Source organism: Corvus cornix, chromosome 3, assembly GCF_000738735.6.
Source record: "Corvus cornix cornix isolate S_Up_H32 chromosome 3, ASM73873v5, whole genome shotgun sequence".
Classification (NCBI taxonomy): Eukaryota; Metazoa; Chordata; class Aves; order Passeriformes; family Corvidae; genus Corvus; species Corvus cornix.
Genome location: NC_047056.1, coordinates 85,500,240 through 85,522,177, shown reverse-complemented (window position 1 = coordinate 85,522,177; position 21,938 = coordinate 85,500,240). Strand labels below are relative to the sequence as shown.

The 21,938-nt window shown below is 38.1% G+C and overlaps 1 protein-coding gene across 3 annotated transcripts in view; it reads left to right on the top strand.

Annotated features, from left to right (window-relative positions):
• Positions 1 to 21,938, top strand: part of FAM135A (family with sequence similarity 135 member A) — a 79,690-nt gene that overhangs the window by 23,089 nt on the left and 34,663 nt on the right. For 2 of the 3 annotated variants that reach the window (XM_010405604.4, XM_010405600.4), the window contains exons 4-7: positions 14,862 to 14,941; positions 19,378 to 19,520; positions 19,636 to 19,706; positions 20,021 to 20,194. In XM_010405604.4, the coding sequence (XP_010403906.3) occupies positions 14,862 to 14,941; positions 19,378 to 19,520; positions 19,636 to 19,706; positions 20,021 to 20,194 (468 nt within the window). The remainder of the gene's footprint in view (positions 1 to 14,861; positions 14,942 to 19,377; positions 19,521 to 19,635; positions 19,707 to 20,020; positions 20,195 to 21,938) is intronic. The other variant, XM_010405612.4, reaches the window with a different exon arrangement.

Genomic DNA, 21,938 nt, shown 5'->3' with positions numbered 1-21,938 from the left:
TCCAATAGGACCACTTTTCTTCCTCCTGGATGTATCAGAAATGAAAAAGTTTTGTCCTTAAATGAAGAAGTAGCCCTTGCTAATGATTTGTGTTGCTTGCATATGATCGGGTGACAAACTCGTGGTGGACAAGGAACATTCAGGTTCACCTGTTTGGTTTTCTTTTTAATTCATACAGCTCAGACATACTTTCACTTTCAAACTACGTTTCTGTATGACATATTTTTCTGGAAATAAATGTTTTCAATTGCCTTCTGACAGGATAGCTTATCTTTTGAAGTATTGTGCTGTGATCTTTACTTAATGTAATGCATCTTTGGCAGCTTTCTTCTCTCTTTGTAAATTTGTCTAACAGTTGTAAGATGAGCTCTATTCTTCAGCTTATGGTTTTACAGTAACACAGATAGCAATTATACAGGTTTAAGATTTGGAGGGCTAGGCTGTAAACTCAAGGGAATAGTCTGTCTAGGAAAAATAATGGAAATATTTTTGGTCTTGGGGGTTTTTTGTTGGGTTTTTTTTAAGTGGATCAGTTTGATTCTAATTCATTAGTGGATGCACACACACAGGTCCTGCTTGCTCTGAGGCAAAAAAGGGTAAGACTGGGAATGAGCAGGGGGAAGTCTTATTTTAAATTGGCATTGCTTCAGAAGTTGAAAGTTAGTATCATCAATTATCCTATTAGCCCATCTGATGCAGGATGTCTGAGACACCACCAATGACATGGTCTGGTCCCAAAGAGCAGTAACAATTTAAAAGACATAATCTTGTCTTCTAAAATAAAAAGTCTTATATTTGTGGAAAATAGGGGTTATAAAAGTAAGTGGAAAACTGAGCACTGTTTCCTTTAAGTTAGCTCAGAAATTAAGGTTTTTTGAAGCACACTAATGAGTGGAATTGAAGACAGGGAGGTTGTTCTGCTTGTCGTCTTCAGTTATCTGAAATGCAGTGGCTGTATTAGGAGACTTCCAGCCACACAGGAAAGCTTGTCTAGGGGTCACCTAGAGCCACTGTAAATTGGACTTCTGCTTTTGAATCCTCTTCCCTGCTCTTTTTCATGGTAATTCCTAGAAGACTGTACTCCCAGCTTAAGAAACGAAATGAGATCCTGATACTGCGTTTTTTAGCTACATATTCTGACCCATAAAGATGACTGACCAGGTGCTTATTTCTTCAATCATTGTTCACAGAGGTATAGCTGAGAGTTGGTAGTTGTAGTTGTCCTGGGGGTGTGGTTTTTTTCCTGCATCCCCCCATATTCCAAAAATACTACTTCAGTGTTTTGTAATGTTCATGGGTACTCATTGTGTCTTCTAGACTTCTCAGATATGGGGTACAAATTTCAAATCACCTGAATTTTTATTCAAATATTAGCTATTACACTTAAGTAGTACTTTTGGACCTTTTAAAAATAACAACTTTTGCAATTGAAATTATTATTTTGCAATGGAAAACATTTTCTCAACTCAGAATTAAAGTTGTCTAATAGCATCCCATCTCCTCCAGGCATTCAATTTGGCAAAATTCCATTTTCTAAGAACAGAAAGATAAAGAGCTCAGATGCCTAGTTATGCTATCTTGCTGCCTTTCTGGACCTGACAGTGCTGTGGTAGGCACAGCTCTTTGGTGTGACAGTGATATGGCATGATTTGCCATCCTTTGAGACTGCTTTTGGGGGATCTATGTAATTCCTTCTTTTGTTATGCAGTTGAAGAAATAGGGGTCTTGTGTATGTAAGACCAGGTACTATTTCACACTGCAAAAAATAGACTGTACCTCGGCATGCCTTGCCATGAGGTCTGTCAGCAGAAACATGATCAATGAATTTAGTTTAGTGAGGGAATAAGTGACAGTGTAAGACAGAAATGAGTATAAAAGGGTTTTGTCTGGAGAAAACCCATTCTTTTATTCTGTAGAACATATAGCTATCAGCTGTGCATAATATGAAGGTAGAATGGGCATAGGTGTTAGTTGAAGGGATCACGATGATTTCTTCAGTATGCACCTTCTTTTTCTAAGTTGAGTTTTATTGAGTTCAGTATTCTGGAGTGGGATGTGACAGCAGTAATAGTTTTAACTTTGCATCAAAAACATATTTAGTCATTAGAATTGCTGCTTTTGAGATTCTTTCAAGTGTTAGCACCCTTTTGTGCAGAAGCTTGTAACTTGAGCATAGTCTTTACAGTTCACACCTGACGCTGTGAGATGGTAGCAAAACCCAGAAAAATCTGTCATTCATAAGTGTTTTGCCTTAATTATGTGTGCTTGGCTAATACACGTAATAGTTACAGCAGAAATATGATTCTTTAAGTTAGTTCACCATCCATAGCTATCTGAGGGAAGGGAAAGAGAAAGATGCTCATCCTGTGTTTCAAAGTCTTGACTGCCTCACGATACAGCAGAAGTTCCTGCTATCATGTCTTTTTGTGCCTCTTTTGCTGCACATACAAGCTAATAACACCTTTATGTATACCTGTATCTGTAATCACAAACAGCATGTTACTGGATTGTCACATCCTGCAGAGAGCAGGTGGCTTTGTTGGAATAGGGAACCAGTCTCAGTCCCACCACCAAACGCAAACTCAGACTCGCTGCCTCCACTTCAGTCAGGTGCTTGCTTCAAAATCTCTTCCTCTTTTACTTCTTACACCTCCTGCCAATTACTGTACTCCACATAAAGTAACTCATCAGATTTTTGAATATTTTTTTAATCTTATTTCACCCCACTCCTCTTGTTCTCCCTTTTCCAGATTCTGACTCCACTGGCGAAGGGGGAAGAAACTTAAAATACCTCCAAATACTTAGAGGCCCTCTAGACTGGACCATTGTGTTCATGCTTACCCGTACATAACTTCATTTGTTGATTTCCAAAGTTTTAAAATTGCTTGAAAAAATTGTCTCATATTTTCTCCAAAAATATGATGAATACCTTGGATTAAGTGATCAAGACCTCTGCTGCTAATAATTTTCTATATTCATGTGTTTTTACTGCGAGAAGTAGCATTCAAGTTATTGGAGGTGATCAGACTGGGGAGAAAAAAAATGGTGTATTTTTCACTTGTGCATGTTTCTTTGATATCCATGGTTGTGCCTGAGCACTGGGGGGTTTTTTTGGTGGGGGGAGAGGGTGAGAGAATATACCCAGCATGGCCCACTGTTGATGCCGTGAACCCAAATCTGGTGTGAAACAGCATTCTCATCTATGCATTTATAGTTGGCCTGAGCATTTATCTGCCAAAAGGTATGATATGCATGGTTTTCTGCTTTGATTGCTTCTGGAGTCAGGTCAGGAAGATGGGCTTGCTTTTGACAGCAGTGTAGTCAGAGAGTGGGTTAAGCTGGCAGGAACACAGGGCTAATGGTGTAGATTTTCCACGCAGGGAGATCTGTTGGATAGCAGCTGCCTGAGCAGGGTGATCCTGCTTCCTGTGTGCTTGCAGTCAGGCTCTTTTACCTTATGGTTGGTCAGCTCAGCATGGTAAACCAGCAGAAAAAAAATGGCAAAACCAGAATCATTCTGGGTTATATTTTTTTTAATCTCCCTGGTCCACATCATCATCAGGTATTGCCACTGGTGGTGCAGAAGGAGTATAAAGTACACAGGAGGAATGGGATGCCTACTTCTGTCACCAGCTAGCTTTTGGGTTGGTTTAACTGTAATCCTGGACTGCATCCTGAGAGAAATGTCCATAAAAGTTCCAGCCTCCATGTCAGGAAGACGTGTCTGGAGCAGGAGAGGCCATTATGTCAGTGTGATCTGCTGAGTGAGAGCAGCCCAGAGATTAGTATGTTTTGAAACAAAACCTCTGTTTGAACTTCTGCATTCATCTCAGTTGGCATCCTTGCCCGTAGGATACAGTTATGACAGATGTCAGGTGTGTCAATTCTAATTTCCCTAAGCCCTCATGTGGAGATACAGAGCTCTCCTGGCAATGCCAGTTTGCTGTTTCCACCTCCTTTGCTGCTGGCAGGTTTGTGCTGCTGCAGTGCCCTGCCCCGGGGGTTGTGCTGGTTGAGCTGCTGCAGCTGCCTGCTGGAAGGGGAGCTGCTGGATCCAACCAGTGTCCAGAACTGCTCTGCAAGTGGTGCTTTGGTGTAATTGAGAAAGGTGTCAAATGTCTTGCAGGGTTGAGTGCCTGGGAGGACAGGAGAGAGGAAAAGGGAAAAACAAAATACCTTAAATTTCACTTCTTGCAGAAGTCCTTGTATTGTAAAAGTTCTGTCTAAATTTCACGACATTATTCTTGACATTCCCTTACTATAAGGAAGGATAGCGTTTCCCAGATGCCAGCTTGCTTGACGGACACAGAGAAGGAATCAGATTATTGCAGGAGACAGAGGGATCCAGCTCTGGTATGTGCTGGAGAAAGGGCCCCTAATCTCCTCCAGAATGCCAAGTCCCTTTCTGTAGGTCAGCTCTGAAAGGGGGAAGGAGGAGATGATAGGCATCCAGAGGGGCAGAATCCCTCAGCTTCCAACTCTGCAAGGAGAACTTGGATTCTTCTTCAGTGGATTTTGCAGATCCCATCTTACAGGGAGCAGTGGTGGGAGGTCAGCCTCCTAAGGGGAACCAAATGAATTAGATACCCAGGCGCATGGAAAGTTTGAAGCTCCTCAGTGTATGTAGAAGGTAAATCATACGGTCGCCTTGATGATCATCTCTGCACTTCAGTCATTTTACTAGGGTTCGTGCTTCTTCTATGGAGTTTCTCTCTTTTCCTGATCATATTCTTCTCTCTTTTCATCTCGTAGTACTTTTGCATGCCATCCTTTCAGCAATTTGTTTCCTACCTTTCCTGAATACATTCCTACATAAAATCTATTTCAAAATATTTTGGACATCATTTGAGATTTTCTGCAGTGCTTGTTACAGTTTTCTCAAAACAAAAGCCTTTGAGAAATGTAGACAATTTTTTTTTGCTTGCTTAATTTTTTTTTTTAACATGTTGAACAAGTTCAGCAGGCACTGTGTGTCTTCAGGGTATCCAGCTTGTGGAACTTGGCAAGAGAAGAAGGGATCTGGCTACTTAGTCTGTTTGTTCCCGTGTAATTTGTTTCATTTATTTAAACTGGCATCAGAAGTTTAATTCCTGTGAGTGTACAGGAATGGGGGAGGTCGTAGGAGATGGAAGATACATTTGCTGTAGGAGGTACCTCTGTCATGGCAAAAAGTCTGTTCAAGAACAGTAACTCACCTTTTTTATGAAGGGGAAAGAAGTGGCGTTTTTGCTTTCCAATCTTGAATGCTCACTTTACTCTTTGCCATTCATAAGCTTTTAGGATCATCATAATGTAGAGAAACAGGTCTTGACTTACGTGCTAACTTTTCATTACTTGCTTGTGATATTATTCTGGTAATATTCTCTGAGATTATTTCTTAAGATTTATGCTAATAATAAATGCATAAGTACAGTGTGCAGTCAGCAGTTCTGCTTCTCAGTGTTTCTGGAGGTGAAACTCGTGAAGTTGAAAAAAAATATTTACTGGAAGTGGCAGTACAATTTCATATTATTTCTGAGCATGGAGCCACACCACTAGCTCAGCCTGTCCTAAACCCATGTCATGTCACTGAAGGGAACACTTTCTCCCCTGGCTGTGCAATCCTGTCTTCTGTAGTAGCCCCTACTGGATTCTTTTTTCCCGTTCCAGGTGGATGAGCATGTTGGTTTGTTATACCATACAGTTGATGGAACATCAGAACTTTTTTGAGGAGGGACAAAAATAGATAAAAGAGGTTTTGGCCTGCAAAATGTTTCTACCTGTGGCAGTACTGGCTTAAACTGATTTAAATGAATCATGAACATGTGCCTTGCTTGAAGGAAAAAAGATAGATGCTTCTAATTCTGAGAAATTTTCTTTCTTAGTGTCTTAATAACATCTCAGAGCAGTATGTTGTATTTGAAACTACAGTGTTTCAGTTCTAAAAATTAAATGATAGGAGCTCATGTGACTTTCATGAATGACAGAGCTTACTACAGGGGAAAAGCTGTTGATAAGGTATGAAAGTGATGACCTACCTTTCTTTGATGCATCTTGCATAAGATATGGTAGTTCACATGGGCTCTTTTGTCATGATTTTTTGCAATAGTTTTCTTTGTGGTACCTGGTTTGCCATCTCTGGTTAAATATATGATCTATTTGCTATTAAAACAGATTGCCTGTCACTAAAATAAGGTACAGAGTGAATTGTAAGGCTTGTGTGCTTGTTTACTGACAGATGAGAGGAACAGAATTGCACAGCTGCAAAACTTACAAAATTTGAAGGACTAGTGAATGCCAGAAAATGAATTGTCTTCTGGTCTCCCATCTGTTGTGTTTGCTAAACCTTGATTTCAAAATTAATATGTTATGATATGTCTTAGTAAAAACTGATGCCTGTTTGCAAGGAGTGAAGCTTGTAAGATTGTGACCCTGGATACCAGGAAAACCTAACATTCCCTAGTTTTCTCCCCAGAAAACTTAAAAGTTCCAAGCCACGAAGTGGTTAAACAATTGTGATGTATCACTTGCAAGGCTAGTACGCTGAATCAAAAAGTCAGATGAAAAATACTTTCAAGCTAAATAAATAGAGTTGAATAGTTGTTATAAGAGAAAATGGGAAATCATTATTCCTGAAGATAAGCTTTATGGGACTGCTGTACTTTAAAAATGTAAGGAAATTTAGTATGATTTCTTTCTTTTTCTCTTCAGTAAGAACAGGAAATAAAAGAGGAACTAAAATTATAAATATAGACTAAGGTATATTTGATTAAATAAGAACTCATCTAGTACTGCATGTTTATGTGTCTCTTTTAAAAAGCAATACTTATTTGAGACTGTTCCCCTTTCAAGTTTTTTAATAGATGTTCATAACCATTGCAGGAATTCTGCCTGAGTGTGTCTTGTGGAAAGAATGTGAAGAAAAGGTTTTTGTAATAATAAGGCAAAATCTCCAGCTGCCTTTACTTTCCCCTCTCTTCTGTTTTACGTATTTAATCCTGTTTCATAACACACTGCTGTGACTTAGTTGAGGAATTAGTCTCCCACATAACTCTAATCAAACTTTTGGTCTAATTACTATTTTGTTTATATATAAGACTAATTTTCAGAAATAATGTGTGCTCTAGACATGTGAGGTACTTCAAAAAAATAATTAACTTGCAAGGGAACTTTCTTTCAAATAAATGAGAACCTCTTATCTATTTCCTGTTAGTTTGCCCATTGTGTTGCTCATCTTAATAAAAGTCAGCTGGGAAATACATGGATTTTTCATTGAAGGGATTGATAAAAGATTTTAAACATTGTCTTTTGCGCATGATAGTTTTCCTGCTGCTCAAGTATCTGAATTAGAGTTTCTTAGATAAATCCCACAATTACAGCAGAGTGTAATCTCATATTGGTCTATATCAGAAGTACTTATTACAAAGTGATTGCAAGATAAGAATCTTTTTGTGCGTTCTATACTTGTATTAATTAATTTCCTGTCTAGATAAACCCTGTAGCTAGTTTGGTGTCCATTTGGTATTCTGTGGGCCCCAACTGGGCTTGGTAAGATTAAATTTTTATAGATGACTGTGCATGTCTCCTGGTGAGGAGCAAGGCTAACCAATTCTGTTTTTAATTTGGCCCTTCAATAATCAACGTTTTACTGCCTGTGCTTTATTCTTTCTATGTTCTCTTATTTTGCTTCCATTGCACCTTATTTTACTTCCATTCTGATTTTCCTCTTTGCCTGGATTGCCTTTTTACAGAATGCTTATGAGGTTACAAAAAAAAATCTGGCAAATTTGTGGTAATGTTTAAAATGGAGTATTTGTGTTCCACAATCATATGAAATGCTTTAAACATTACAGGTGTACTCAGATTGCCTAGAAAAGTATGTTGGCATTTGTCAGTATTGGCTTGTGACCATGTGAAATGCTAAATGTCTTTACCGCTTTTAAGGGTTTTTTTGTAATCCATTAATGAATTAGGGATGTATGGTCTCTCCAGTAGCAAGGGGTTTATCTTGTAGAACAGGGGGGTGTTGGACAGAAATAAAGGAAGGTTTTTTCTCATTGTTGGATCCTTTCAGTATTTTGCTGACTCAACCTCTCACTGCAGTGGGAGTTTCTGTTAATGCCCGTTTGGTTCCTTGGGAAGAGGTGTGATCTGTAGAAGACATAGCTCTGCCAGGGTCAGTCTGACACTGCCTCCATGGAATCACTGCCCCCAGAGCTGCCTGTTCCTCTGGAGACTCATTCTTCTGTCTGTTTTCCTTGCAGTTTCTCATTTCAGTGCCACATTCTTTATTTGCAAAGCAGTGCTTCATCTCCAGCTCTGTTTCCTCCTGCACAGAATGAACCTTGCTTGCCTGAGCCACAGCTCACCTTGGAAAAAGGAGAGGTCTTAGTGGTGGTCTGCACTGGAGGGTGTGTCTTCAATAGGGCCCTGCATTCAGTAACTCCCTGAGGTTTTGCATATACAGAGTCACAGCTGTTCTTCCATTTGGTTAACTGATAAATTTAGAATCTGCCCTGCAGGTGACCCAATGTGCATGTGAGTTTTACAGTTCACGACGTTCAGTGCCTGCTGTTGTTAATGTGACTGAATGCATTTAAGTGTGCAGTGAGTGTAGTGGGATTTAGGGAAGGGGAAGGCTCAGACTTTGCCATGCACGCTTCTACCTTTCCTCTTCCTGGCAAGAGGAACTGCAAAAAAAGTTCTGCCTCAACAATGAAGTATGTTATGAGGCTTTTTCAGAATGTACACTTGCCTTGGAATGTTCTTTAGCTGACAAACTAAGTGGTTTTTCAAGTAAATTCTTGTGCAGCTATTGCCATATATGCTCATATGCTTTTTTAATGCATGAGATTTTTTTATTTTAATAACAGTTGTACTTTATGATTGCATTTGCACGCATTACTCCCTGTAGTTCCATGTGGGAGCATTAAAAAGTCAAATCATTATTACTTTGTATGTTTCCATTTTTGTCAGTAGCAAGATATATTCCAGTTATTGACAAACCTATTTCCTGCTCACATTATAAATTACCATTTTCCTTAAATGTGGTAAAACCCCCCTTATTTATGCCTATCTAAATGAAGTTCCCACCCAGTGGGGATAAAAAAAGGAAACCTGTCAATATTCCTGTGTGGGAAAGCATTTTCTGGCACATGCCAGATTCTTGAATCTTCAAGATTGTAATCCAGCTTGATGAACAAGATTTAATCCTTTATACAGGATGGACAGTAGACTTGTCCTCTGCCTACAGGAGAGCAGTAATTCTATTTATTTCAGAACACCTTTTCCTACAAGGTCTGTAGTAAGGACACGAAGCTCCAGATATCCTTGAACCTTTTAATATCATGGTTATGTATTTGCTTGTAATGACATTGATGGCCAAATGACATAAACAGACACAGGCAGGTACATGCATATATTTACTGAAGAATGACTGCATAGACCGGGTTTGACAGAAATCACCTGATATTTATAAGCTCTCCACTTCAGCTTTGCTTGTACGCTGTCTTAGTCTAAGCGTTTGAGATGTCTACTATCTCCCACATTGAAGCAAAAGCAAAGGTTTGCTTTTGGGGTTTTGGATGAATGGGGGGATGGATGTCAAACTGTTTCAGGATAAAGCTTTTAAGCAGTGCAACTAGAGCAAGAGATCTAGTATTCCTCCTAGACCTTGTGTCTGTGGCGAAGATAAGTAAATGCTGTAAGCATTTATAGAAGGAGGGGTTGGCAAATTTTTGGAGGTGGTGTTGTAGGTCATCTTTTTATTTTCTAAGTCTATGACATTGGAAATGTAATAGGAAGTAAAAGATGCTGCCTTTCAGACAAGCAAGTAAATCGGTTGTTGAGAAGGATTTTGCCTGTGTGGACTTAGGAAAACCGGGAGCTGGAATGTGCTCTATTCACAGGTGTGTCTGCAACTTGTTTTGTGTACCAGCTCCCGACCAGATGTGCTTTTTATTGTGTTACCTTTCAGTCATCATGTTGTAAATTGCTGAATGCTGTTTTTCAGGTTTCCTTTAACTTCTGGGATCACAGACTGATTCATGGTGGAAGGGATAGTAGCATATCATAAGTTCTGACGCTCCTCCTGGTGAAAGGAGGGGCATAATTTGATCCAAACCACGTTGCTTGGAGCGCTGCCGCCTCACATCTTGAAAGCTTCCATAATTGGAGATTCCATAGCTTATCTGGACAATCTGTTCCAATGCTTAAGTATCCTTAAGACTGTTTCAAGTCTCATTTACTCAGCCTCCCTCTGGAGACTGTTCTTCAAAACACATCAACACCATGAACGTCAAGCTGTTGCAAGCTGCTTGTTGTCTGGAAAAAATGGGTCTAAAACCTCATTCAAAATCTGTTCTTGGTGTGGTGTCAGACCTTCATCCAGCTGTGTTCCCTGCACTGCCTCTACTGCAGTGACTCATGCTAAGGCTCAACTTCGTAGCTGCCATTGTAGCCCAGCCTTTCAAAGTGCCAAACCCTAGCTGTATCATCTAGGATCACCCAAATGTATCTTGCTGAATTATCAGGTGGTGATTCTAAACATCATGGCATAATCTGTCAGGGTATTTTAGCAGTTAATGCATATCAGGCTCTTGATCATGAATTAATTTTTTAGTGCATTTTCTGTCATACTGTAAATTAAAGTTCTTGGCGGTATCTCTGTTGTTTTATTCTTTGTTTAATAAAATACGCAGTTATCCAGCTTGAGCTAATGGCTGTTTGGGATGGATGTTGCTGTTTTTACAGGTGATTAATGTGTTTACAGTACACCACCTTTCTGAATACCATTGATTCTTTTCTTCAAAACAGAATAGCTTTAAAGCATCTTTGTCAAAATACTTCTGACTTTGTTATCTGAAAAAGTCAACCCTTAATAAAAAGGCATTTTTTCAGTGTAGTGCAGTCAAAACAGAGAGTAAGGGACAGATTGTAACAGGTTTTTTCAAATTATTCTTCAAGAATCTTCACATAAAAAACTAGGCTTTAAGAAGCCTAGCACTTTTCTGGAATCCTAATGCTGACTGCAAAGCTTGAGCTATTTTGTTTTTCTAGTATTTCTGCTTTGGAAAACAGTTTTACATAAATCTTTATATGAACCTGAAGCCCCTGTCTCTAGTATCACTAGAGCATTTTTCTAGGTTGCTGTCAGAGTCAGGACTTGAAAAGGAGCCAGACTGGTGCAGGATCAGTTTGATTATTCCCCTGTCATGTTCCTGGCACTTAGAGGTGCGTGTTAGAGAAAATGAGCTGTACCGAGGTTGGGTATGTGAATCTCACTGGCTTTGCTCTAGCACAAGCCATGCTCTGAGATGTTTGTACTGGGTTCTTCATTCCAGTGCGCTTCAGGAAAGCAATTTAGTATAGGCACACCGATGGACCCAAACTATTACGCTTGAAAAGTTGTAGTGGTAAGCCTGCAACTGTGTGACTAAGTCTGCATGTGCCACCTTTTGGAAGAAGCTGGACTGGGGTTTGAAAGCCTTGGTAGACTGGAGTTTACTTCATCGATTGGGGCACACTTGCCATACCATCGGTTGTGTGGTCGATCTGTAGCATTGTTATCATCTGGGATTTTCCACTACTCAGGATACCTTCGTTCTCCCGTTACATTAGATAATGGAGAGTTGATACATGAGACAGTGGAGAGCTGATTGTATTCAGGTGTTATTTATGGAGTGTTTTAAGGATATTTGGGACAATTGAATGTGATAGATGAGTAGCAAGTCCTTGATACTGAATTATGTGTAGGCCCAAGCAGATACAATAGATCAGGTTTACAAGTCAGTTGTCCCTATGAGAACGAAACAATGTTTAAGGAACAGCTGGGAAATAATTGAAAGTGACTTGGTTTTGGTTTGTTTTTTTATAGAAGTGGAAACATTGCAACACAAATTGATTAGTGGGTTGAACAAAAGATGGCAAGATGAGGAAGGCAGGGCTTGGGGAAAAGAGTGATGAAGCTTGATGCATTTTTTTTTACATTACTTTTAAAATTTCCTGTCAAATGAGAAATGTATATCACAACTTTAAAAAGTAGTTCCTTATTTACAAATTGCAGATATAACACCTTTGTGAATCAAATATCCTGTTTCAGTATAATAGCTCTTCATTTGCAGATAGATCCTTAATATATATACAGCATTTAAAGATGAATGACAGTGAATAATTCAGGTAAATACTGTGTAGGAGGCTGGTTTTCTTATTTAAATATCTTGATGAGTTAAATAATTTTGTCATATATCTAGGCATAAGATTTTGAATTAATGTTTACATATTTGCCCTTTGCTGAACTCCTACAAGATTTTATTATTCAGATTAATAGGTGAATGTTTTATGTTCTAAACTGCTTAAAGTATAAATCTGCTGAAACTCAAAGCCACTTGTCTCAAATGAGCAAACAATACCACTTCATCTCCCCATTAACTCGAATAAAAATATCAGGCAGGTAAAGGGTTTACTGAAGAAAAAGGATAGAATGGTCTGCTCTTGATTAATTGCAAGCAAATAATAATAAGAAGGGAGCGATGTCCTAACAGCCTTTTCATTTCACAAATTTCATTTTAAGCATGAACAATTCTACTGATTGTTTTCTTTGAGGCACAAATTGTAAACAGTCACTTAATAGTATCTTTAGGGTGAATGAGTCTTATTGGATTAAGTAATGGGAATATCCCATTGCACCTTTTTTCTGTTCAATGCTCAGTTTTTATTTTACCTTGCCTCTCATTTTATCTTGTTACAGTGCTTATTCAGTAATCTATCCACATTTGATAAAGTTGTTAAGCCTTAATTAAATTTATGCTCTGCAGAGCTGTCAAGTGCTTCGAAACATCAGCTGAGAATCATGTAGATTTTGGATGTTTTAAACTCTTGGTGGAATGACACAGTTTGGTCTAAAGCCAAGGTGAATTAAAGTATGTGGCATGTCTCTGACATGTCTCTGAACTTACTGAGATATGATGTTTTAATAGAGAACATAATGAGACAAAATATTTCAAGTAAACCATATCAACAATTTTACATTCTTTTAATATATGAAATAACAAGCAGCATGCTTTACCATGACAGATGGGTCATTAGGATCATGGGAAGATGCAGCTAGTAGTGGTAGGGCATCAGGCTCTTGATCAATATTTGCTGTGGATCCAAAAATGACACTGTGAAGCTGGGGCTGCTGGAAAGTATCTCCTTGCTGAGGCTATTGTACATTATAATGTATCATGTTTCTTCAGTGTAGGTGAAATGAGTAACTAATTGGGTGATGGGAGTCTCATCTGACCCAGAAAAAAGGAGTACATCAGTGTACTATACAGCATCCTTTTGGCTTAATGTTGAGAGGGCACTCTTAAATTTTCTCAATTCTTTATACTCTTCGAGAAGATAACAGTGAAAGCTTAATTTATGTTTCTTTAACCCAATACAAAATGAATTCATTTACTATTTATGAATCACTTAGGGAGTGTATTTGGAATCATGTTTGATCTGTGGGTTTCCAAAAATGAAATATGTAACTAGTAGCTTGCAATAGTTTTAAGTTTTGCTCTGTTTTTGAAAAGTAGGAATCACTTCATCTCTTATCTCTAACAGTGTTACTGGTTCATTATAAAGCATTCTTTGATATATAAGTTTTGACAAAACTAAAGTTGACTTTTTAATTTTGCAGAAGAATTAAATTAAGAGCTTTTTCATTGGTTGATTGTTAGGCTAATACACAGTTGCATCAGTTAGTTGTAGTGAAGTCCTGAATGGTGAGCTTCAGTTGAAGCATTAGAAGCCAAAATTAGAAAGCCACAAATAGATTGGTTTGGATTTGGATTTTGGAGGATGATGAAAATCATGACTGTGATTTGGTGTACACTGTGAGTGAAATATGAAGGGTAAATGTGTACTCGTAGGGGCATTTAGGACCATGCTTCTACAAAAAAGGTGGGTTTTTCTTCCCCTCTCTAGCTGTGAGTGTTTGTGTTGCCTCCCTTTCACTGGTGTTAGTGTTTGTGGAGCTGTGTGGTAGGTCACATCAGCTCACTGAGGAGCTGAAGCTAACTCTTCAAACAAAAATAAATTATCTGAAAGGGGATGAGATGGTTAGAATGTGTCATCTAAGTGTATTTGTGGGGTTTTGTGTTATGTAAAGGCTTCCATAAAATCAGTCTGGTGACAGTTAAGGATTTCTTAAATGAAAATCAAAGTTGGAAATGGTATGGAGCTGAATAAAATGAAAAATGGTTTAGAGATGGGGTAGAGACCCCAAAGACTTGTGTTGGGGTTTTTCTCAATTGTAGGCTTGAAGCCTGCAGTTCCTGCCTTTGATAGTATAAAAGTACTGACATGTTGTGCCTAGAGTGACCCTTTATGTGCACTTTTGCATAGCTGGTGGCCACAAACAATGTAGAGAGTGTCTGGCAAGCAGTGTGTTTTCAGGAGATCCTGGAGTGGGGAGTTTTACAAACCGCGGGTTCACAAATACCTCCTTCAGTGTCAGAACTGATTCTAGCAGTCCTGTAGGTGTGCTCCGTGGCAGATCCCTCCAAGATGGCTGTAGTATAGCTGACAATCCTGATTTTTTTATTCTTACCAGTTTTCCAGTGTAGTTTACTGCATGTCTTTACAAGTATTTGCCCCAATTCTGCGGGGTATGGAAAAACAAGTGCTGTGCTCAGACTTTTTTATTCATGTTTGGCTACTGCTTTGGTCAATGATTTAAAAAATAAAACATAACAAGATAAAGGGTCAAGTAAAACAGTATTAAGCTTTGTAGACTTCCTCGACCTCTTCCTTCTTCCCATTCTCCATTCATGCCTTTGTCAGTATATCTCTGTATGGTGAATGAGATGTGCTGTAACGCACGTGTTGCAAATCACTGTCTTTTGCTTTAGCTTTTACCAGATTCGTGTGTCTATGAAAATTCCTCCAAGAATTCCACACATATTAGAAGCTAGTTTGTTACATGGAACTGGTAAGTGCAAAAACTTTTCAGTAAATTAGGTCATTATCCTGCCTTGCTAACTGAGGGATTACAGTTTTTGTCTTACATTGTTATAACTAACATAGAAGTGTTTTTAATTTTGTCACTAACAATGCAAATATTTCTTGTTCTTAACAATGGGACTCAAAAGTTGATTACAGAATTTGTGTTACTGTTTTCATCTGCTGATTGCCTCTGCTGGTGGCAAAGCATGGCTATTTCTTTGTATTCGTGTCTTCTGTTTTTTTCCTTTGATCTGCTCAGTCTTCTCCATGGCTAAGATGACCAAGGGCAGATCTAAGTAGATATCTGAAAGTAGTGGAGAACTTCAGATACAGACTTTTACACAGATTTATACACCCCTTCTTTTTCTGAAAAGAATACTTTGAAAGGATCCAGTTTTCAGACTTTGTTGTTCTCTAGCGGTAAACCTGAAAATTGATTTAACTTCCTGAACAGAATTATCTATTCCCTTATCTTTTTTCTTTTTTAAACCTGACATTCACTTTCGGTTTTTGTGTCCAGGCAAACTGAATCCAGAGAAACCTGTTGCAGTAAGAAGCAATGCAGTGTCCTGAGGCAGGTCCAAAAGGGAGCTTGTTTATTGCCAAAATCAGGCCTTTTTAAGCAATTAGGTCTTTATCAGCTGCATACTTCTAAAACACAACAATCATCATTTAACCAACCACCGTAAATCACGATACGAACACATGATGATTATATAATTTTTTTTCCACCTCTATTCCAGCTGAGTCATTACCCAGAGTCCTTTTCTACTTAGCTGAAGTAACAGAAGTGAACCATGATTTTACAGGGGTAACAAGCCTTCATTTTATAAGGTTTTACCTATCCGCAACAAAACCTGTTAGTGCTCACCTAATTCTGTGTAGGCCATACCTCAGCATGGTGTAAAAATGTGAAAAGCAAAAAATTAATTAAGTTTTCAAATGTTACGTGGAATTACTGGAATTTCAAGGAAGAAAAACCTAACACAGTCTGAGAAAATGTGATAAGATGTTACTGAAACCTGGATTTTTGAGGCTATTTTGAAAGTAACTGAGTACAGCAACAGTGTAAATACTGAATTTTGGTCAAGCTTCCTAAATATTTCTTGGATTTGTGTGAGATAAATGAAATTTATTACCCACTTCAAAGGCAAAATTTAATGTAGTTTAAAGAATTTGGGTCTGGTAAACATCCTTTAGTAAAACATATTTTTTGAAAAGCAACACTTAATAATATGATTGATATTGCTGGAAAAAAGTTCTTCCATTTCATGGTATATTTTTGAATGTTCTTAGGTTATTTTTTCAGAAAGCTGCAGTCTTGTTAGTAAATTGTGACATGTGTTAGCTCTTGTGTCTTGTTACTAGGCATAAAGGGCATAAACATTAAGACTGCAATTTGGTGTGAATTTAGATCAGCAGTTCTGACAAAGGAAAAAAAAAATAGCCCATGATTCCCCCTGGCCACTCTGTCTTACCTTCTTACTACTCTGCATGTTGTTGACACAAGTGTCTGATTTGGTCTGGGAACTCAACTGGGGAATTCATTCAGCTGACAAGCAGCCATTTTACAAAAAACCAAAACCCCTTCAAACCCAAAAACTGGGGTTCTTTTTTAGATCAGTTTCTCAGTTTGGTTTTTCAGGTAGTCACTGATAATGTTTCTCCCACAACAAAGCAGAAGGAAGGGTACAAGCTGGTCAGTGAAAGGGGGTTAGTTTGTCCTTCTTGTGCACATCATAGTGGTTGCTCTTGCCAAAAACCTCTGCTTTCTATTTCCATTTAGCCACTTGCTTGATTTGGCAGAGCTGGATGCTGTAGGCTCACTTGCAGCCCTCCTGCTCCAGGAGGAGGAAGAGCTGATAGCAATTCCTGAGACTGTTGTTGTGTATAGAAAATAGCTATGGAGTAGCACTGTGTTGCCTCACTGTGTGAAAATGTTGCTTGTTGACCACAGAGGAGGCTGGTCAGCATCCCACAACTCCCACTCTTGAGAATGGTGTCCTGTGTTGATAAGGTGCTTCTTTCTGTACTTTTTTCTCTCTTCTGTCTTTCTCATACTTACCTGTTCTAAATCCTATTTGCTTTGTCATGTCATGATTTTCCCACTCCTCTCCATTCATTTTGCCTACCTCTAGCTCTCCCTAGACTCTGCACAAGTCACCCGCAGTTTCCTTACTTTAGCTGTCTTTTCCCCTCTCCCACAGACCATTTGTTTGATCTCTCCCCTCCTTTTAGTTCCCCAAGTCAAATACATAGTCTCAGTTTTTCCTCATCTTCCTGTTTGTTTGCATCTCCTTTCACCCTTTGCCCAGCTCTTCATGCAGTCCTTCATTAATTTAAATAAGTTTTTTTCCATTTCTATTTCCCACATCCTTTAGTAGCTCACTAGAACTGCTTGGGACTCAGCATGAATGTCATTACAGATATGATAAGGCAATTCACTTGCTTTAGCTCCAGCCTTGTGAAGGACTTTTATTATTCTTGTAATTTGAAGGAAGATGTAGTTGTGCTTTAGAAAAATGAAAAGAAAAACATACGTATTTTTAGTCTTTATGAGGTTGTTTCAGATTTGAGGATGTTCTGAATTCCTCCTTCTCTTAAAAATTCATGGCTGGTTTTCAGAGGAAAAAAAAAACAAAGGCAGGGTAGGAAGGAATGAGGTGTCTTTGTGATGCAAGGCTAAACTATCTTGTAAATATAAATCTATAAATATATATATAAACCTATATATCTAATAAAAATATGAATCTAGTAAATTTATATGCAAGCGTAAATATGTAATTTATATGCAAGAGTAAAAAAAAATCCCAGTATTTTTTCTCCTCTGCTGTGGAAATGGCCTTTTGTGTGAATAGAAGCTTAGAAATAGTCCTGGCCAGTCAGTGCATTGTTGATTTAAAATACAGTAGTTCTGCCTTGATGGCCTCACATTTGTGAGACCTTGCTCCCCATGTGGAAGTGGCTCAGCCTGTTCCTGACTCAGATTTTCCTCTGCAGCTCCTCTCTCTCTTCTGGGGGTGCCGGTTTGTGTTACACTGAAGTCAGCAGAGGTGAGGGCTGTAACTCAGGGTGGGACACTGCAGAGGAAGTGGGACCTCAGCCATTTGTCTCCATTACTACTTTTGTTTCAGCCAGGAGTGGGAGATCCCTTTTGCTGATGCTTTGCAGTTATATCAGATTATGTGCCAAGTGAAACCATACCTGCTCTGCCCTTCAGCTGTAACAGATGACACAGATGGATATAAGCTGAAAGTGGCATTATACATAGGGGAATTACACTGTAATGATTCAGCCTTTGTAAGCATTTTGTCTAGGACACCTAAACTGATGATATGTATGAAAACACTTCAGCAAAACCCAGTATTTGTACGTTCCTGAAAAGAAGTTGAATTCAGATGTTACTAAGAGTGGGAATGTTTGCCAAGGGCAGTAATATTCTATCAGAGGCCCCAGAGCTGTAGACTGCAAACTGCAGGTTTTTTTTCCTCTTGTGGATTCCTTTGAAGTAATTTATTAAGAAGAATCAAAAGAATTTTTAAAAAATCTTTTGCACCCTCATTTACACAATTTCTAAGACTTTGTGTTCTGGAGACACAGATGTTATTGAGCCATTTTTTAAAAGGAGTTATAAGAAAGTGTCAGTATTTGTTACATCTGTTCTTCCAAGTTCCGATGACTTTGATGTTTTTTTCAGAGGACAGTACCCATCATGATACTTCCTGTGTGAGAATCCTTTGCTATTATGATAAATATTTCCTCAATAACTGTTTAAATCATTCCTTTTCTCATTTCTTCTGCAAGTCTTCTAACTCTTCTTTTTTTTCAGCAAAAGATTCCCCAACCATTTATCACACTTTTCTGAACTCTTTTTGATGATTAGCCTTTGGTTTGAAAGCAGAAGCCTCATATTGCGTGCGCAGTGTCAGGTTCAGGTGATAAGCTCAGAATGAGTCTGGCCTGAGTAGGATGCAAAGATCTCGAAGTAAAGAACAAATTACCTCTGTTCTTGATTAATTCAGTGGAGTGGTAGATGTCATTTAACCTCTTTGCCTCATCTGTAGGTAGTTAAGTTTTCAGTGTAGTTAAACCCCGCAAATTAACATGAATGCGAGATTAAACAATACAGAAGTCAGGATTTTTATTACAATTTTTGATGCCTAGAATGTCTTCAGTTTGTAACAAAGCAAAAATTCTTCAGAACTTATATTAACAGCAAATTACATTAAAAATAATGACAGTGTTTCTTTGAAACAAAATGTACTCCATCAAACTTCACCAGTTTATGACTGAAAAGAAAACCACTTATATTACTGATGTTGTTGCAGTTAAACGGTAATCATGAAACTGATGGAAATGATAGTTCCACTTATTAGCTGCTCTGAGTTTTCCAGTTATATTAATACTTGTTTCTCTCTTCAGGTTCAACAGATCTTGCCTTTCCTGCTTCAGTCCATGACAATATAGTTTGCAGTAAAACATTTCAGATTCTTTACAAAAATGAGGAAGTTTCTGTGGATGATGTGATGATTTTCAAAATAAAAATGCTGTTAGATGAGAGGAAGGTAATCTGCCGTTCAAATTTACTATATTCAGATAATTTAGGCTTTATTATGTACAATTTGAATTAGTACAGATAAGAGACCTGAAAGATTTCATGCTTCTACAATTCCTTTGTAGATTGAGGAGTCGCTTAATGAAATGAATTTTCTGCTAACATTAGATTTACACTTCACGGATACAGACTACTCGTAAGTTTAAATATAGAAGATTTTACTAAAGCAAGAATATATGTCAACTTTTAAAACTGTTTAAATCTGTATTATTTATAGGTGTAGTGTGTTCATATTAGACATAAATGATGGTAAAAATGAAATCCAACACTGAAGTCTCTTAAGATTTCATAACCGGTTTGTCTCATTCTAATTTTTTTTTCCCTGGGGGAGATGCCATTGCATTCCAAAGTATAGACCCATGCTAAATTGCTATTTGTGTCAGTTATTAATAACTTGCATTTCAATTATGATTGTTCTAATTATATGTTGTTTTGTTATTTTCTTTTTAGACCAGATGACCTGAGCACACTACAGCCAATTAGTAGCCGAACTTTAAAGTTGCACTTTAACTTACACCAGGGCCTTCATCATTATGTCAATGTTATGTTTGATTACTTCCACCTTTCCGTCATATCGGTTATAGTCCATGCTTCTTTGGTTGCTCTGCATCAGCCGTTGATAAGGTAATCTCTTGCTAATAAAATGCCAATAAATTATTGGATGTCCAAATGGAAATGTTATAAAAACAGAGTAATTACGAAGGAGTTAAATCTATGGACAGTATTGTTTTCTATGATGATTTTTGGAATTCAGGGCCCAGCGGGATGAGAAACATTTTGCTTTTAAAGTTATCTGAAACAAATTTCGAGGGGTTTTTAAATTAGAAATAAGAGTGTGTAGTGTAGAAGAGAGAGAATGCCCAAGGCCAGGGAAGTGGAGGAATGAATGAATATTTATATGTGTATATTTATATGTATAAATACTTACGAAATTTTCTAATAAGGAAGATCTGCTTCTCACTCTACACAGTGACTGAAATAGCTGCTGTTAATAGAAATGGGCTGCCTTGTGTTAACTATCTGCAGTTTTCAGTTACTACAGGAATGGCAGTGATGTCTGCAAATGATATATTTACCATTTTATTCATGTAAATGGAACTGGAGAATTTACTTTTCTTTTTAAAAAAGATTTTGGCTAGTTTTTGCAGAAGCTTTTTTATTTCATCTACTTGTGTCACCCTTTGCAATCTCTGTTTGCTTTGCATCTCTCTCTGTGTGAAAAAGGGCTGTACAGTCAGTTACACATATGAAGTATTCTTTACACGCCTTTCTTTTAGCATATCTATCTTTTCCTTCTTTCATGGTCTTCAAGTACTGCATGCTACTGCCCTCGAGTTTCCTCATATTCAAGTCCAGTCTGTGCCATAAATGCCCAGACCTTTAGCTTCAGGTATTCCCACTCCTTGTGCCTGTCTTCACATTGTGGAAAGCACTATCTCTGTGTATGTTAGACAGCTGTTCTGTGCTGTAGGGCTGCACTGGTTTGGAGGATTCAGCTGTTTTTCGTGGGGTTTTTGTCCTTTTTTTCCCCCTGCAAATTGGTTTAAATTATTTTGGTGATGTATTTTAGGCATAGTTACATAGGAAATGAACTAACACATCCGAACAGATGGCACAGCCTTATTTGGGAGAGAAACAAGTACGGAGAAGGTGGGAATTATTGTTGTTGAAGACGTAGTCTGATAAATGCACTTTTTAATGCACTTAAAGTAGCATCACATATCTAAAATGTACATGGTCACACTGTCCTGCAAGTGAAATTCAGGCATTTAGCCTATATTGATCACTTTGTTGTCAGAAAATGAAAAATAGGTTTTGATACTAATTTTTAGTCAGAAACTTATTTGTCCCTACTAGCCTAATCTTTTAAAAAGTTGCAGTAAATCTGAGGGGTTTTCTGTGTACTTTTCCTCAGTTTCTGGCTTTTCAAGTGATGATACAATAATGCTATTTTATTTTAAACCTTAACTTGATACAGCTTGTGTAAGGAGAGACTGAAACAGAACAGCAACTTCTATGCTGCTTTTGTTATCGTGAGAGTAGGATGTTGCTGGTGTCCACAAAATTATTTTAAGTATTCAAGTTGTCCTTTAAATCAGCTTATGATGAGGAGAGGAAGAAACTTCAAAATTTACAGTGTTTTATTTCAGCTGAGCTCCCCCATGTAGCAAATACTTGAGAGTTGCTGTATCCATATCTGGCTCAATTTTCTGGAACACCTCTTTCTGAAAAACCTGAGAATTGCAGATGTCACTCCTCTTTGTCCTTGGGGCTTTCATGGGTGACAGTTTGGTCTTCTGCTAGGATCATGCTCACATTATTGGCACCTCTTCCTTTCCTGGGAGTGGCGACTTTTTGAGTGTTTTCT